Genomic DNA, 18,697 nt, shown 5'->3' with positions numbered 1-18,697 from the left:
TACATAACACTCTTTTAAATAACACATCTATCGTTTTGCTAATGATATGGGCATAAATAATATCTTCCGTTGCAATATTGACTTTGAATCATTTTCACTTTTGTGAATTTAAATCTACTAATTTATTATATTTCAATGATTTCACTTTACAATATCTTACAATACCTTTCTACGCCATCAAAGCTAGTAAAAAATTCCAATATACAGAGTGGGCCTAAGAAAACAGTCCACCTCGATATTTGGCAGTATTTATTAGATTTTAAGGAAATGACGAAACAGGTCAATTTTTAATCTAAGGGGGACACATTTTTACGGTACTCACATCTGTCATTTGTCAACCCCTCCCTTCCGTTCCCCCTTAATAGGGGTTGTGTGCTACGTCATTTAAGAGGTTATTCAATTCTCTATTCAGTAATATTAACATTGACATAGTTATTTATACAGGGTGTCGAAGAAAAATTATTTTAAATTAAATTAATTGACACGAAATACATTCTACACTGACAGAAAACAGAGAAAAATGTTTATTTGACAAATAAATATTGCTTTTCGCTTAAATTCAATATTCAACCTACCAAGAAGCAGATAGGTGGCAGCTTGAACATTGAAATTAAGCGAAAAGCAATGTTTATTTATTAAAAAAAACATTTTTTTCTGTTTTGTGACAGCAGTATAATGTATTTTGAATTACAGTAGACTCGCGATTTTCCGAGTCTCGGTTATCCGAACCACTCGGTTAACCGAGGCAAAAGTCATAACTGGTGAGTTACAACTTTCAACCTTGGTGCAACATCGCCGCCTCAAAAACAGGAATGAAGCTTACGCAAAAATCAATCAAATGTAATATCTCCATCGATTTGCATGAAAATTGGTGAGTGGTTAGAGGATATCTCAAGGAAGACATGGTGCCAACTTGCGCTTTTACCCTGGGGGTGGATGCCACCCCTTCTCGGGGGTGAAAATTATTTTAATAAAAATATCCCCATAATTCGATAGAGGGACAAATTTCAAGCAAAATTTGTTATATAAAGTTATTAAAATAAATCAAAACTTTTTGAGTTATTAAAGATCAAAGATTTTAATTTTTCCTGAGATAAATGCATGTTTTTAACCAATTTTTCATCAATAACTCAAAAAGTGTAAGTTTTTACAAAAAAGCTATTATTATCAAAATTGAAGCTAATAAAAAATGAAATAACTCCTTACTATAAAAATCTTTTAATGTTAACTAAAAGTGGGTTATAGGTAATTGAATGTATATTTTTTTCGGCGAGTAAAAAACTATTCAAACTAAAAGAGTATTCAAGCTGAAACCCCTTACGTTTTTAAAAATAAAAGTTAAATGACCCCGGTTGCATGGTTCCCACAGCAAAATTTAAGATTTAAACGTTTCTATCTCGGTTATTTTTTTACCCTATAGAAATAGTAAAACAGGTAAAATATTTGTCACAGAAAAAACTAAAATTGGGTTATATATAATTTTTTACGTATATTGAGTATTTTTGGAGTTATTATCAAAAGAATATGAGAATTACAATAATTTTAAAAATTATGATTTTTTTAAATTATATCTTTTTTTCAAAAATATGCATTCTAAACCGGTCAAAATTATTGAAAACATTACTTATGCTAATATAAAGAAGTTTTTGTAAGGATTACTATAAATTTTAATTTCTGTGGAGATGGCGTATGTTTTATTTTTCACTTTTTCCTAAAAAATTCGAAACAATTCTTTTGATAGGTATTCCGAAGTACTTTTGCAAATGTTTAGCAGGAATGTTTTATACATTGCATGGTTTCCCGTTATTTAAGCTTGATTGCATACTCAGATTTGAGAACTCGTCGAAAATAATACACATTTAATTGCCAATAACTCACTTTGAACTAACATTAGTTTAGTTCTTTATGTGAGGAATGTATTCAATTTTTTATTATCTTCAATTTCAGTAATAATAACTTTTTTGTTAAAACTTATAGTTTTTGATTTATACGTTATACACATTCAATTGCCAATAACTCACTTTGAACTAACATTAGTTTAGTTCTTTATGTGAGGAATGTATTCAATTTTTTATTATCTTCAATTTCAGTAATAATAACTTTTTTGTTAAAGCTTACAGTTTTTGATTTATACGTGAAAAACCGATTTAAAACATGTATTTTTTTACAAAAAAAGAAAATCTTTGGTCTTTAATAACTCAAAAAGTGTCGATTTATTTTAATAACTTTATATAATAAATTTTGCTTATAATTGGTCCCTCTATCGACTTATGGTATTATTTAAAAAAAAAGAAAACCAGGATAAAGCGCAAGTTAGCATCATGTCACCTTTGTTCCTTGAGGTATCCTCTAATTACTCACCAACTTTCATGAAAATCGATGGAAGTTCAACGAAATCGGGGGTGAAAACCTTCAGTGACTGCACTAACAGCAAAACTTATTAGTTTTGTGATTTAAAATATCCACAGTTTTGGTTATTTACGTGTTTTTCTATCAACATAACCAATCTCAGTGTTAACCGAGTTTTTCCATATCCGGGGTAGTCACGGTGCCAGATATCTCGGATAATCGCGAGTCTACAATAAATTACATACATTCTTCTTTTTGTGTCACGGAATTTAATTAAAATATTTTTTCTTGGACACTGTATAAATAATATGTTAATGTTTATATTACTGAATAGAGAATTGAATAACCTTTCAGATCAGCTAGCACACGACTCCTATTATCTATTTAAAAATAAGGGGTGTGTGACGTGGAAGGGAGGGGGTTGACAAATGTATGTACCGTAAAAATGTGTCCTTAGATCAAAAATCTGTTTCGTCGTTTCCTTAAAACCTAATAAATACTGCCAAATATCGAGGTGGACTGTTTTCTTTGGCCCACTGTGTATACAGGTCTATTCAGAAAGAATCAGTGTCAATTTTTAATTCATATTTATATAATATACAGGGTGTTAGTGACTAAGTGCGACAAACTTTAAAGTGTGATTTTGCATAAAAAAATAATGACAGTTGACTATGTAAAATGTTCGCAAATGCTTCTTTTTCCGAGATACGGGGTGATACAATTTTTCGTAACTACTGACGATTTATTTATTGCGCTGATACATACCGTTGAGATATGCAAATGAAATTTGGTCGTTTTTAAGATATAGTTATTGCGTATTTATTGCCATCAATTAGGAAAATTATATTCACCATTAGCACGCATACCTGTGATTTTCTAAATTTTTTTAAAGAAAAAAATGGTAAGCAACTGAAATATTTCAAATTAAAAATAAAGAAATTATTGCTGGGAAAAATATAAACTGACCTTAATTTATTTGAAAATAAATGTTTTCCATTTATGCTTGAAAATTAATATTGTTTAAACCAGTGGCTCTCAACCTTTTTGAGTCATGTACCACAAAATACTTCTTATTTTTTTGTGCCACCTAGCTGAGGTAATATATTATATCTAAGTAATCTAATTAACTATATAGTCCATTCTTTCACGGTTTTTGCTCTAAATTTTAAAGAACCGCTTGGATTTACATGAAATTTGGCATACGTATAGCTTACATGTCAAAGAAAAAAAGTGATATTGTGCCGATGTGTGCTTTTGCCCTGGGGGTGACTTTCACCCCCCTCTGGGAGGTGAAAAAATATATGTAAAAAATAAGTCCGGAAATGGGTAAACTGACTAATTTTAAGTAACTTTTGTTGTATAGAGCTTTTTCGCCAAGTCAACACTTTTCGAGTTATTTGCGAGTGAATATGTTCATTTTTCAACAGAATAACCACATTTTTAGACGGTTCTTCGCAAATAACTCAAAAAGTAAGTATTTTGTCGAAAAAAACGTTCTTACCAAAAATATAGCTTATAAAAAACTAAAAAAAATGGTGTACGCGTTAGGTCTCTGGATCTGGTAGAGCCAGAGTTATAGCCAATGAAAAATAGATTAATATTCACCAAATTTCAAATAGAATATTTCGACGTGAAATATCCAAAAAATTAAGCACTTTTTGGGGAAAACCCATTATAACTTTTTTAAAGTGTTTAAAAAAAGCTTTATTTCTGTTTTTGCAAAATGTTTCTAGTATTAAATTTAAGCAAGTTACGCTCAAAATAAAGTTGGTCCCTTTTGTTTTTGCAAAAAAAATCGGGAAGACCACCCCCTAATTAGCAACTTAAATGAAATTAATCGTTACCGCTCCACAAATTATTTTACTTACGTTGTGTTTATATGATCTGTAAGTTTTATCGATTCAAAGTGCTTATTTTTGAAAAAAATTGGTTTCAAAGTAAATTTTTTTTAAATTTAAATTTTGAAAAATATGCTTTTTTTCAAAATAACTTAAAAATTGTTAGAGATACCAAAAATCTCGAAAAACAAAAAAAAGTCAGATTTGCTTTTCTGAATATCATGTATTTTTTGTTTTTCTGTTAGACAAAAATTGATTAAGATTTGGTGTTTTGCATACATTCGTGATCAGTGACTCGTTCAACCCCTTTTAACTACAGCCCTTTCAATAATAAGGACTTTGAACCGATGAAACTTACAGATCATATAAACAATATATACACGAGTCAAGAAACTTGTGAAGTCGTAACGATTAAGTTCATTTAAAATACTAATTAGGGGGTGATTTTCTCGATTTTTTTACCAAAACCAAAATGGACTAACTTTATTTTGAGCGTAACTTGTTTAATTTTGATGCTAGAAATTTTTTTTATAAAACAAAAATGAAGCTGTTTTTAAACACTTTAAATAAGTTGTAATGAGTTTTCCCCGAAATGCGCTTCATTTTTGGTTATTTCACGTTAAAGTATTCCATTTGGAATTTGAACGAATATGAACCTATTTTTCATTAGCTATAACTCTGCTTCTACTAGGTGTAGAGACGTGATATATACACCATTTTTTAAAAAATTTTACAGGCTCTATTTTTGCTGAAACTGTTTTTTCGACAAAATACTTATTATTTGATTTATTTGCGAAAAACCGTCTAAAAGCGTGGTTATTTTATTGAAAAAATGAACATATTCACTGCCAAATAACTCGAAAAGTATTGACTTAGTGAAAAAACTCTATAGAACAAAAGTTAATTAAAATTAGCCAGTTTATCCATTTCCTGACTTTCTTTGGACGAATATTTTTTCACCCCCAAGAGGGGGTGAAAACCACCCCCAAGGCAAAAGCACACATCACAATATCACTTTTTTCTTTGACTTGTTAGCTATGTGTATGCCAAATTTCATGTCAATCCAAGCGGTTTTTTAAAATTTTGAAATTTTGCAATATTTTACCGTTAAAGAACGGACTAATAATAGTGGTGCTGATTTTGGCTGTGTTTTTGCGTTTTGCGTACCACCACAAATAAAAATATGTACCGCCAGTGGTACACGTATCCCATATTGAGAACCGCTGGTTTAAACGTTTTGTGGCGCTGTTCCTTTTGAGAAGCAGTTTATTTAAAATGAAATGGCCACGTTTATAAAAAAACCGCACTGATCCTGGTTTTAAATAACACCAATATGTACTTATTTCAATTGAATGGTCAATTTTACAATTCTAAATATAGAGCGATATTATCAAACTTGTTAAACAGACCAGTGACTATACCAAATTGACCGCAACACAATTCTGTAGATAAACGCCCATCTAAAATAGCATTCATTTACAGTATACAATGACAATAACCATTTTCAATCGACTAGAAACAGTTTTGGAATGCGTCAGTAATTATTGCCAAATAAAATATACTTTCGAAATTAACGCACCAAAAAAAAATTATGTAGACTGTAGACTATTTGGCTAGACATTTAAAATGCCATATTATAGTTGAAACCTATTAACTATTAGACTACTAAACTCTATTAGCCTATTAACCTGAAACCTATTACGAACGCTAATCAAAAATGGAATCAACTGATCATTATCAAAATATTAAATTACTGTCACCAACTGTCAATGTCAACTTTGATTGGGTTGCTGAAAACATAATTGATTACAATTATGAGATTAATTGATTAGTTAATCAATTATGTTAATTATCATAATGACAATTAACATAATTGATTACAATCAACTGATTAATTATTTATGAGTTACATGTATTTATGAGTTTATGAATTACAATTATGAGATTAATTGATTAGTTAATCAATTATGTTTATAATTGTTATGTTAATTAATATCTAATTAATCAATCAATTCTGTTAATTATTATAATGACAATTAACATAATTGATTACAATCAACTGATTGGCGTACAAACAACTGATTTTGTTATTTGATGGTTGTTAAGGGGACTTGAATATAATCAACTTCTTGATTAGCTTTCGAACAACAGCCCTAAAATACACTGTATTTTAATTACTTTTAGTTGTTTGTTTTGTAAATAAAATCTAGACTTTGCAACTCAAATTGTTTTGAATGTTGAAAACTTGCAAATATATTTTTGTAGTAAATAAACTAATGAATGAATAATTACCTAACTAATGGTAGGGGAGCCCAAGCGGGGATTTTTGCAGTTATTGGAGCGCGTCAGAAAATCACATGGGGAGAAACCTTGTACTCTATAAATGTACCTCTACCACATATTGGCTCTTAATACAGGGGAGTTTGTTAAGGGGGTCCGAAAAAAAATATATCCGTAGTCAAACTGGAAATCGTCAGATTAAGATAAGTACATGGAGAACAGTGTATATTTCAAAAATCTGACTATTTGTGAGGGGCGTAAAGAAATAAGCGAGTCACAAAGTTTCCCAAAAAAAGCGAATATTTCACGAAATGAACGTCAGATCGAAAAACTGAAAAATATGTGTTCAATATTGTGATAAAACAATTGTAAATAATCTCACCCAACAACTAAAACGAGAGATAAAAGAATTTAAAGAAGAATCCACTAGGACATACCTAAACAACCTAACGAATGATAGATCCAGAGAATACTCACTATGGAAGGCAACCAAAGGATTAAAAAGACCAATAATGCAAATACCACCCATAAAAAAAGAAGACGGCACTTGGGCTAGAAGCAGCGAACAAAAAGCAGAATGCTTTGCTACACATCTAGAGAAAATATTTCAACCGCATCAACAACAACAAGAAGAAGAAGCATTACAGAGCAACCATTTGCAAGAAGAAGAAAACATAATGCCAGTAACTGTAGAAGAAGTAATAAAAGAAATCAAGTATAATTTAAACCCGAGAAAAGCTCCTGGCTTTGATTTAATAACAGGACAAATATTAAAACAGCTCCCAAGAAAAGCAATTGTCAAGTTGACCTATTTAATTAATGCTGCGACCAGTGCGAAAGTGGCGGAAATAGTGATGATACCAAAACCAGGCAAACCACCACATATAACCTCCTCCTATGGACCAATACCACTGCTACCCACAATGTCTAAATTATTTGAAAAGCTTCTCCTCAGAAGATTGCAACCAATTATAGTAAACAAAAAATTAATCCAAATCACCAGTTTAGCTTTAGGCAGAAACACTCAACTATAGACCAACTCCACAGAGTCACCGATATTATAGAAAATGCACTAGAGGAAAGAAAAGTCTGTTTAGCTTTATTCTTAGATGTTGCCCAGGCATTTGACAGAGTTTGGCATGAAGGACTATTTCATAAATTAGAGGCTACTCTTCCAAAATCATACACAGACATAATTAAATCGTACTTAACTGATAGATATTTCAGAATCAAGCAAGATGATGCTTATTCTGAACTTAAAGAAATAAAAGCCGGAGTCCCCCAGGGTAGCGTATTGGGCCCGGTCCTATATCTCCTTTATACATGTGATCTACCAGAATTCGATAACTACTGTTTAGCTACCTTTGCCGACGACACCGCAAATATTAGCAGTAGGTAAAGATAACGTAGAAACAGCCAATAAACTGCAAAATGCGATGAGCAAATTCCAAAAATGAACTAAGACGTGGAAAATTACATTGAATGAAAGCAAATCAGTACATGTTGATTTCACTGATAAAAAAATTCTCTACGCACCAATAAAAATTAATGGACAAGATATTCCTTATGCCAATACAGCCAAATACTTGGGCTTAACCCTAGACACGAAGCTTCGCTGGAAAGCAGATGTAAAGAAAAAGAAAGAAGAATTAAATATCAAATATAAAAAATTGTACTGGCTACTGGGAAGATACTCAGGGTTGTCAACGTGTAACAAGATGCTAATCTACAAACAAGTTATAAAACCAGTATGGACGTATGGTATCCAACTATGGGGATGTACAAAAAAGACAAACTTGAAAATAATACAGACTTTTCAAAACAAAGTATTAAGGGGCATAGTTAATGCACCCTGGTACATCCGTAATGACGACCTCCACAAGGATCTACGAATGGAGCCCGTCGACAAAGAAATCAGAAAACACGCAGAAAGTCATGAAAAAAGACTTCTTCTCCACGAAAATATTGAGGCCATCCAGCTCCTGGACAACTCAAACCAGAAAAGAAGACTGAAGAGGACCAAACCTCACGAGTTGGTGTAGTGCGACAGAGCTAATAGCGGAGCATTGCGCGACTAGTGTGCAAGCAACGTTTTGGTGCACAGCGTGATAAAGTGAAAAGCAGCGCTTGGTGTGATAGTGCGCAAGCAAAAAGTGCCCCAGTAATAATAAAAACAACTAAGACGACATCAAAGGGTGACTCTTAGATATTAAGTAGTTAGTAAGATAGGATAGATAAAAAGTTACTCATTGGTCAAAGACCAGATTGTAGCACTTAGCAAATAAAAAAAAATATTTTTCAAAAGTCTATCGAATGATACCAAACACGACCCTCCACGGAGAGGGGAAGGGGTAACTTTAAAATTTTAAATAAGAACCCCGCGATATTTCGCGAAATGAACGCGAATGGGTTGCTATAAAATCTTAAATAGGAACCCCGATTTTTCATTGCAAATTTGGATTCCTTATCTGTGTAAAAATAAGTAAAGTCTATTCGCTAATCTGAGACACAACTGTCTACACTACAATCACAATAAAAATGCACTATATAGAAATAAACAAACCAAGATTTCCATGATTTCCAGCACTCCCTCGTACTTGTTTATTTCTAGGGCATCTTCACTGTGATTGTAGTGTAGATATTTGTGTCTCAGATTAGCGAATCGACTAAAACTTATATTCGAAACATTTTTTCGAATTATGGATAGATGGCGCTATAATCGGTAAAAACGATTGTTGGAAATGGAAAATTAAATTAAAACATGGAAAGTCTTCACTAAAATGGAAACTTAACTCTTTTTGGTTTTAGGACCTAATCTTCACAACCCAATAGGTCCGCATAATGCTCGAGTAACTGCAAATTTAGCATATTTGCCTCCCCTACTATAAAGGTAAAGTTATGACTGTAATTAACATATTTTAGATTAAAACTTGTATGTTTTTCCGACTGGTTAACCACAGATAATAATAGTAAGTAACGCTATAAAATGGTAAAAAATTGTCAAAAACATTACTTAAAACTCATGCTGAGTAACTGCAAATTTAGCATACTTGCCTCCCCTATTTAGTCCAGAAAGCCACTGCGCATCCGCTAGGAAAAATATTCCGATTCGGATTTTTTGCACAATCTTACTCAAAAAGGACCCCTTTTAACAAATTTGCATGTTGCCAGGACCAAAAGTGGGTCAAAAACTTTTTAAACGTTTTTTTTTGTTTTTTTTTTTTCTAAAATTGTTGTTTTTGCTGGAACAAAGTTTTTTTAGGTTTTTTGGATCATTCCAAACAGAAAAGGTCTTTAGTGAAATTTCTCTAAAGTTGATAGTTTTTGACATATAAGCGATTAAAAATTGAAAAATTGCGAAATTGGCCATTTTTAACCCTCAAAAACTATGTGAAAAACTGAAAATTTGAATGTTGCCAAGGTAGGTAGATATTCTTTAAACATCGATTGATAAAAATCACGAAGAGTTTTTTGCAATACAATATTCAAAACTCCTCTGTTTTTTAATTGCTAATCAAGCGTGCGCGACACTATTTTTCACCGACAGTATGGTGCAAATAAAAGGAATAAATTCGTTATTTCGTAAACCGGCGACTTTAAGGAAAAATCCCGAAACAGGTCGATTTTTATTTTTAATTTATGATATTGTGGCATATATGGTATACTAGTGACGTCATCCATCTGGGCGTGATGACGTAATCGATGATTTTTTAAATGAGAATAGGGGTCGTGTGCTAGCTCATTTGAAAGGTTCTTTAATTCTCTATTCAATAATATAAACATTTATATAATTATTTATACAGGCTGTCCTTCTACTTCTTTTTTTGTCAAATAATTTAATTTAATAAAAATTTTTTGGACGCCCTGTATAAATAATTATGTAAATGTTTACATTACTGAATAGAGAATTGAAGAACCTTTCAAATGAGCTACCACACGACCCCTATTCTCATTTAAAAAAATCATCGATTATGTCATCACGCCCAGACGGATGACGTCACTAGTATACCATATATGCCACAATATCATAACTTAAAAATAAAAATCAAACTGTTTCGGGTTTTTTCCTTAAAGTCGCCGGTTTACAAAATAACGAATTTATTCCTTTCATTTGCACCATACTGTAAACTCATGCAACGGTGGAAAATAGTGTCGCGCACGCGTGATTAGAAATTAAAAAACAAGGGAGATTTGAATACTGTATTGCAAAAAACTCTTTGGGATTTCATCAATCGATGTTTAAAGAATATCTACCTACTTTGGCAACATTCAAATTTTAAGTTTTTCACATAGTTTTTTAAGGTTAAAAATGGCCGATTTCACAATTTTTCAATTTTTAATCGCTTATATGTCAAAAACTATCAACTTTAGAGAAAAGTCACTAAAGACCTTTTCTGTTTGGAATGATCTAAAAAACTTAAAAAAACTTTGTTCCGTGCAAAAAAAATAATTTTAGGAAAAAACATAAAAAAACGTTTAAAAATTTTTTGACCCACTTTTGGTCCTGGCAACATGCCAATTTGTTAAAAGGGGTCCTTTTTGAATAAGATTGTGCAAAAAATCCGAATCGGAATATTTTTCCTAGCGGATGCGCAGTGGCTTTCTGGACTAATTATAAAGGTAAAGTTATGACTGTAATTAACATATTTTAGATTAAAACTTGTATGTTTTTCCGCCTGGTTAACCACAGTTAATAATAGTAAGTAACGCTATAAAATGGTAAAAAATTGTCACAAACATTATCTAAAACTCATTTTTAGTATGTAAGTACCTATGTTTATAATTTATATACCAGAGAAATTAGCAAATTAGCTGGGAGGTCCACAGTAGACCACCTGTACTCTATTAAGCAACTTATTGAGAAAAAAACAGCTGTCAATAATTAAGAGACTTTATTCACCTAGCGTATGTAGACTTACAAAAAGCATATGACAGTGTGCCCCTCAGCAAACTATGGTCAACGCTACAGCAAACCAACGTTAAACATGGTCTTATCAAAGCAGTCCAAAGTCTGTATAATGGAACGACTGCAAAAATTAAAACTGGATCATTGATGTCTAAGTGATTTAAGGTCACGAAAGGATTGAAGCAGGGTTGCTGTATTTCGTCTACCTTGTTCAAAATTCATCTGGAAAAAGCACTCAAGCTGTGGAAAAGAAAATGTATTGGAATGGGAATCCCTCTCAATGACGAGACATTATACTCTTTATGTTTCGCTGATGACCAAGTTCTGATTGCTCAGTCCCTTGGAATAAATAAAAAGTTTATTTTGAATGAGATATTTGAAATTAAAAATCACACTAAATTTTCTCTTAGTTTTTCACCCCTGTAACTTATTAAAATAAACATTATAGAAGTTCTCAGGGACTTTCGGCCCTCGCTAATAACGTAATCTTTCATTCTGCGTTTAAATTTTTCAAAAATACTTATTAGTTTTCACAGGATTCGAAAAAAATTATTCCGATTTGAATAACATTGGAGCAGAAATTACGTACCCATCCACTTAAAAAGTCAGGTGTCCCATAAGAATTAATTGAAAACCAGTTCATTAAAAGACAATTGACCCTTTATTTTATTATTTTATATTTATAACTTTTCTAGCATAAACATTAGGATAGGGATATTGGGAAGGATATTTGAACCCATCTGTGACAATGGTGTGTGGAGAATAAGTTTCAACCACAAGTTGTATCAATATTACAAAGAATCCTCTATAGAAAATTACTCAAAAATTCAAGTTTAAATGAGCTGAGCAGGCCACCTTATGAAGAATATTCGAATATTATAAGATTATGAAGAATGGATAATGAGAGAACACTACTTATCACAACACTTAGTGGAACTATGGTGGGACGTTGGCTCGTACGAAGACCAGTGGCGTAGCGTAGTGGGGGCGGCAGGGGCGGGCCGCCCCGGGCGGCACTTTTTAGGGGGCGGCAAAATTTAACAATAAATAATAAAAATATTTTGTAAATATTTGAACCATTTTATATTTTTATCGCAACTGCAAATTCGGACCGATTGAAAGTAGCTCGGAATTTTTCATTCCTTATTTTGTGACGAATTCGGGGAACTCCTTTTTTTTTAATGATATTTTGTAGCGACTGGCAACAACGTCTATAATGACTTGTGGTAATTCCCCGTTTATGACTAACAATCAGCACAACTTTTTTCGGCACTTTAGAACGTTGCTATTCTTTTTTTTTTTTTCTCATCGACACATCGTTGGGAAGTTCTGATAGCAGCTACAGGCAAAAGGAGGATTAAAGACACGCGGTGGAGTGCAACAGGCTATGCCGTAAATGTGACATGGCATCATTACAAAGACATTCTCGTTACTTTGGAAAAACTGACAGAGGCAGGTGAAAGCTTAAACACTAGAACAGATGCAGGTACTTTACTAGTTTCGATGCAGTCATTTTCCTTTCTTTGTTTTTGGGGCCTGTGGCAACCGGTGCTACATGAAGTGAATAATGCACAAAAATATTTACAAACAAGGGGACTTGACATAATATTGTGCGCTCAGAAAGTAAATGCTTTGCAGATGATGTTGACAGAGAAAAGAGAGGAATTGGCAAATGGTGCTGTAGGTTATGCAAAAATATGTGTGAAGAACTTGGAATTTCCATAAAACCTCGGAGGCACATAACAAGAAAGCATATTTTCGATGACGGAAAAATGAGTTGAGATGAAAGCTGTTTTCTTCGTAAAGATAGAGTTATTGTAGAAATTCGTGAGCATTTTCAACAGCAACAGAATTTAACGGATAAGTTTGTTTAACTAACGCAGGCTATATTATTAGTTCCAGACAACACTGAATGTAATCTAGCATCTGATGCAATTGAGAGCAGGGTTTCAAGCTGGACAAACTTTGACTGCGGACTTTCGTTGCTACTACAGGCAACGATATTGATTAATGCAGACTCACTTGAATTATTTAAATTTATTGTTAAATCCAAGCTGGAAGATACCCTGCCCAATATTTTAATAATGTTCCGAATATCTTTCACAGTTGCTATAAGCAATGCCTGCTGTGAAAGGAGTTTTTCAAAATTGAAAATAATTAAGAATTATTTAAGATCGACAATGAGTACTCTAAGACTAACTAATTTGGCTATTTTGTCTATTGAGCAAGAGGAGGTAATTTTTAAATTAATTATTTAATTGTTATCGATTAATAGTTACAACGCTAAAAAGTAATTAAATTGTAATAGATTTTTTTTAAATTTTGCTAATCATTTTGACGTTCTATTGATAAAATATTAATTTCTTACTTCGGATACTTTCACAATTATCGTGTAGATGGCGCTAAGATTAATAGATTAATTTATAATTACATATTACGGAACATTAAAAAAACGTTAATTCAGTATTTAAAACGTAAGTATATTTAAGGTAAAAATATATACCACAGCTTTGACCAACTAATATTTTTTATAATTAATGTTTTTAATTTTAATTTTAAATTAATCACTTTGACATTTATGTCAAATTTCCGGTAAACGTTTACAGACTTGTCACTACTGGCGCTCGTGAATTTATAAATATCCCCTCTAAGTACGAGCTCACAGCGTATAGGTACCTTGAACGATCACATCAATCACTTATTTTGTATTTGCTATCTTTTCCTATAACAAACGTTTGTTATTTATAGAAAAAGACAGCAAATACAAAATAAGTGATTGATCCGATCGTTCATGGGTATTCTTTCATTTTTCCGACTACAAGTTACCTATATCAATATATCTAATTGGTTAAAGTAAAAGAATTTTTGTATTAATAAACGTGATTGTAAAACTTAGATAAACTTTTTTATTTAAAATCCAACCTGTATAATGCAAAATAATGATGACTGTTCTTGCAGAAAAGTTCTCTAATTAATGTATGTAATGTTATACAATACTATAATATAATACCTAAATAAGAGGGCGGCAAAATTGTCTTCCGCCCCGGGCGGCCGACACTCACGCTATGCCACTGACGAAGACCAAGGAAGAGGTGGATAGACGAAGTGAGAACTGATGCTAAAGAGATATTGACGGCGGACAACTGAAGGAGAGCAGCCAGGGACAAAGATACTTGGAGGAGGATGTTGAGGGAGGCCAGAACAAGACCTAGGCTACAGAGCCATAGGTAGTGATGTTAGAAGAGAATATTCTCAAGAAAATATTCTCGGCCAGAAAATTCTCTCGAGAATATTCTCAGCAAAAATTTTCTATATTTTCAAAAACCAAAACAAAAATAAAAACTAGATACGGGTCAAATTCTTATAATTTAAAAAAATATGTAGGTATATTGTTTTTGCCAATCCCATGAACCACTAGCGAGGGTTTTTACAGTGTCAATATTTATTGTTTTGGTGAAATATTAACGTTCAAATATTTAGAATGGTGTTCATTTAAGCAGAGAAGAACAAGTTGAGGAAACTTAGTTTGTAGATAATTTAGCAACTTTAAAATATGGTGATGAGTTGGCTGAAATAATGGCAGATTTGACATTTTATAGGTCTAAGGAGAGATTTTTTGGAAAACCATACGTTGTAAAATCAATTGAAAAATTAGACTTAATCATATGGTGAAAAGGTACATGTTTCGGAACAAAATTAACTAAAATAGCAGTTGATATATTAAGCATACCTTCATCCAGTGCAGCGACTGAAAGAAGTTTCAGTACTTATGGTTTTTTTATCCACTCCTCTAAAAGAAACTGGCTCACTGCTGAGAGGGCTCATAAAGTAACTTTTATTGCTCACAATTTAAAATTGTTAGACGTGGACCAATCCATGACTGAGTTGGTTACTCGTGAAAAACAAAATCCCACAACTCATCAGTATATTGAAATGCAGATTGTAGATGACTAAGATGAGCTAATAGAAATAGATTCTGAATCTGAGGTCTCATCTTTTATCATACCACGTCAATTATTTGCTGTTAAGAAGAAAATTTCATTTTTTTATCAAAGAAATTTTGTGTTTTCTGTTGTTTTTGTATTTTTTTATATACAAATAACACTGTATTGTTTCGTCTTATAATTTTGTATATAAGATCATAATTTTTAAAACCCTATTTTTCATCTTCAACAATATTCTGAAGTGCGTCATGGGGTTCATTCTCAGAAAATTCTCCATATCGAGAATATTCTCAGATTTTTCATTCTCTAGAGAATTTTCCAACACTAGCCATAGGGGAGCGTAGAGAGAGAAAGGGATATTCCATTAACTTTTACAAATATATTGGTGATATTGTATTGAGTAACAAGCAAACTACAAGCAATGGTGGTTACTATGTAGCCAAATATAAACAATGGCCCATTACTCGAGTTTATATTTGTGACACCTGCTCTTTTTATTCCAAGCCACCGAATTAATGGAGTTTAGTGAGTAAGCAAATTCAAATAAATAAAAACAAGCAATCCCTAGGGACTGGCAGAATAACATAATTGTACCAATATACAAAAAAGGAAAACATATAAACTGCGAAAACTACAGAGCTATATGTCATCGGTATGCTTTAAAATGTATATGAAAATAATAGAGAAAAGACTAAGGCAAGAAGTAGAAATGAAATTGGGAGATGAAGAAGCGGCCTTTAGACCAGGAAGACAAACAAATGACAACATATATACCATCAGGAACCTAATCGAAAGATGCTTAGACATGGGGGGAAAACTGGTGTTAGCATTCATAGACCTAAGAGCAGCATTCGACACGATAGAAAGACAAATTATAGGGGAATGCTTGAGGAAAATAAATGTACCAAACGGATTGATAAAAATTATAGAAAGTACTTACAAAGAGGTAAAAGGAAGAGTACAAATAGCAGGGGAATGATCAGATGAATTTAATTGGAATAGAGGTATTAAACAAGACGATAGTCTCAGCCCTTTGCTCTATTCATAATCGTAATGAATGAATTAATAAGAAAAACTAGAGCAAGAACCAACCAACTACAGACAATAATAGGATACCATAGATTACAACCGGTAACAATAGAGTCCTTATTGTATGCGGACGACATAGTACTAATAGCAGATTCCGAGAACAAAATGCAGAAACTAATGGATATATGGGTAGAGGAAATAGAAGAGCTTAAAATGGAAATAAACGAGGAAAAAAGTAAGATAATAATAATCAACGGCAAAGAAGATAATGAAATAAAGATAAAATGCAAAAACTCAGAACTGGAAATAGTTACAACTTATGAATACCTGGGAAGTATCATTACTAACGACGGAAAAATAGACTGGGAAATAACAAACAGAGCAAAGAAATCAAACAAGTTATACTATGCCTTAGCCCCAATACTGGGGAAAAGAGAACTTGCAAGAGAAACAAAAATAAGCATATATAACACAATAGTGATACCGACTGTGCTCTATGCAAGTGAAAACTGGACAATTCTGGAAAAACATAAGAGCAGAATAAATGCAATGGAGATGAGACATTTAAAAAGGATAGTTGGAAAGACAAAATGGGATAGATTAAGCAACGAGACTATTAGGAGAATGGCCAACCAAGAACCAATAATGAATAAACTAAAAAAGAGACAAATAAATTGGTATGGGCATTTGATGAGGATGCAACCCAACAGAATTACGAGAAAAATCCACGAAGCAAGGAACATTGCAAAAAGAAAAAGAGGAAGACCAAGGAAAAAATGGATACAGCAAATAGTAGAGGCGGGAAAAGTTAATGGAAAATCACTCGAGGAATTAAAAATAATGGCAGAAAACAGAAAAGACTGGAAGAGACGGGTGAATGTAAATTAAAATAGAGATCCCAAATCCAACACCCTGATAGGGTACAAGGAAGGGGAGAAAGAAAGAAAGAAAGAAAGAAAGAAAGAAAGATCATAATTTTTAAAACCCTATTTTTCATCTTCAACAATATTCTGAACTGCGTCATGGGGGTTCATTCTCAGAAAATTCTCCATATCGAGAGTATTCTCAGATTTTTCATTCTCTAGAGAATTTTCCAACACTAGCCATAGGAGAGCGGAGAGAGAGAAAGGGATATTCCATTAACTTTTACGAATATATTGGTGATATTGTATTGAGTAACAAGAAAACTACAAGCAAGGGTGGTTACTATGTGGCCAAATATAAACAATGGACCATTACTCGAGTTTATATTTTGACACCTGCTCTTTTTATTCTGAGCCACAGAATTAATGTAGTTTAGTAAGTAAGCAAATTCAAATAAGTAACTACATTTAATCATGGAAAAAGCACAAGACACTATATTACTTAATGTATGGAACCATTATAGGATTATCACACTTGCATAAATATAATCTTGTTAAAGTATTAAACTATTAAAACAACATTATCTACTTACCCCACATTCCTGGGTCATCAAAACATGAGTGATGGTTAGATACTGTGATTAATGGAACATGCTTAGGCCTATTGTCAAGTAGATTACTCATTACATTCCTATTGTATACTTTGGCTCTATTCAATAAATCTAAAAAACCACACTTTATTAAAAATATTCCTTGATTAGATCAACTATGTTACTATTACGGATTAAAATTTTGCTAAAGAGACCCACAGCACACACAGTCAGTGCACTAGCCACTTTCCAAAATGTTGTTGGACTCCTTAGCCTAGGCATGATCCAGTCCAAGTTGTATCCCATGGTGTATGGTGTGTTCTAAACTATCTATTTGACTAATTTAGGTAGCCAGACTACCTTAGAATTATTTAGGATGTTTGATTTTCACGAAATGTGATTAACATATTCACTACATTTGAACACTGAGTACTTAATTACATAACAGAGGTATGTGGAATATTGCACAAAAACTGTCCAGAAAATATATAGAATTTAAAGGGACGACACGCGATTATTTGGGTATGTTAACCCATATACACTTTACTACAGGACGACTTTATCACTGAATTTTTTATTTAATAATCCCACTGACACACTATTAAAATGACATCCCTAACCTTGAAATTACTAAAAATTTAATGACAGATGTCAATTTAGTGAAGGTTAGGGAGCGTAAGCAGTGTTGCCAAGCTTCAAGTAAGCTTTTCCCTCAACTTGCCTCAACTTACATTAAACCCACTTCTATGAAAAAATCACTCTCGTTTGCAATATCGGTTTTATAACAAAAATAAAAATATATTTTCAAAAACTCTGTTACCACATAGTGGTGTAGGGCGACAATACATTATAATACAAAACAAAAACAACTCAATATGAATATCCAACTTAATCTTAA

General features: G+C 32.4%; 1 protein-coding gene across 2 annotated transcripts in view; it reads right to left on the bottom strand.

Annotated features, from left to right (window-relative positions):
* The window catches only part of LOC114338867 (tafazzin), a 91,217-nt gene extending 72,797 nt beyond the window's left edge, over positions 1 to 18,420 (bottom strand). The window contains exons 1-2 of one of the 2 annotated variants that reach the window (XM_028289500.2): positions 17,985 to 18,420; positions 17,803 to 17,931 (exon numbers count right to left, since the gene is read on the bottom strand). In XM_028289500.2, the coding sequence (XP_028145301.1) occupies positions 17,803 to 17,931; positions 17,985 to 18,105 (250 nt within the window). In that variant the 5' untranslated portion in view covers positions 18,106 to 18,420. The remainder of the gene's footprint in view (positions 1 to 17,802; positions 17,932 to 17,984) is intronic. The other variant, XM_028289507.2, reaches the window with a different exon arrangement.
* Positions 18,421 to 18,697: the final 277 nt, after the last annotated feature.

Source organism: Diabrotica virgifera, chromosome 4 (assembly GCF_917563875.1).
Source record: "Diabrotica virgifera virgifera chromosome 4, PGI_DIABVI_V3a".
Classification (NCBI taxonomy): domain Eukaryota; kingdom Metazoa; phylum Arthropoda; class Insecta; order Coleoptera; family Chrysomelidae; genus Diabrotica; species Diabrotica virgifera.
This window is presented reverse-complemented; position numbering and strand designations above follow the sequence as displayed.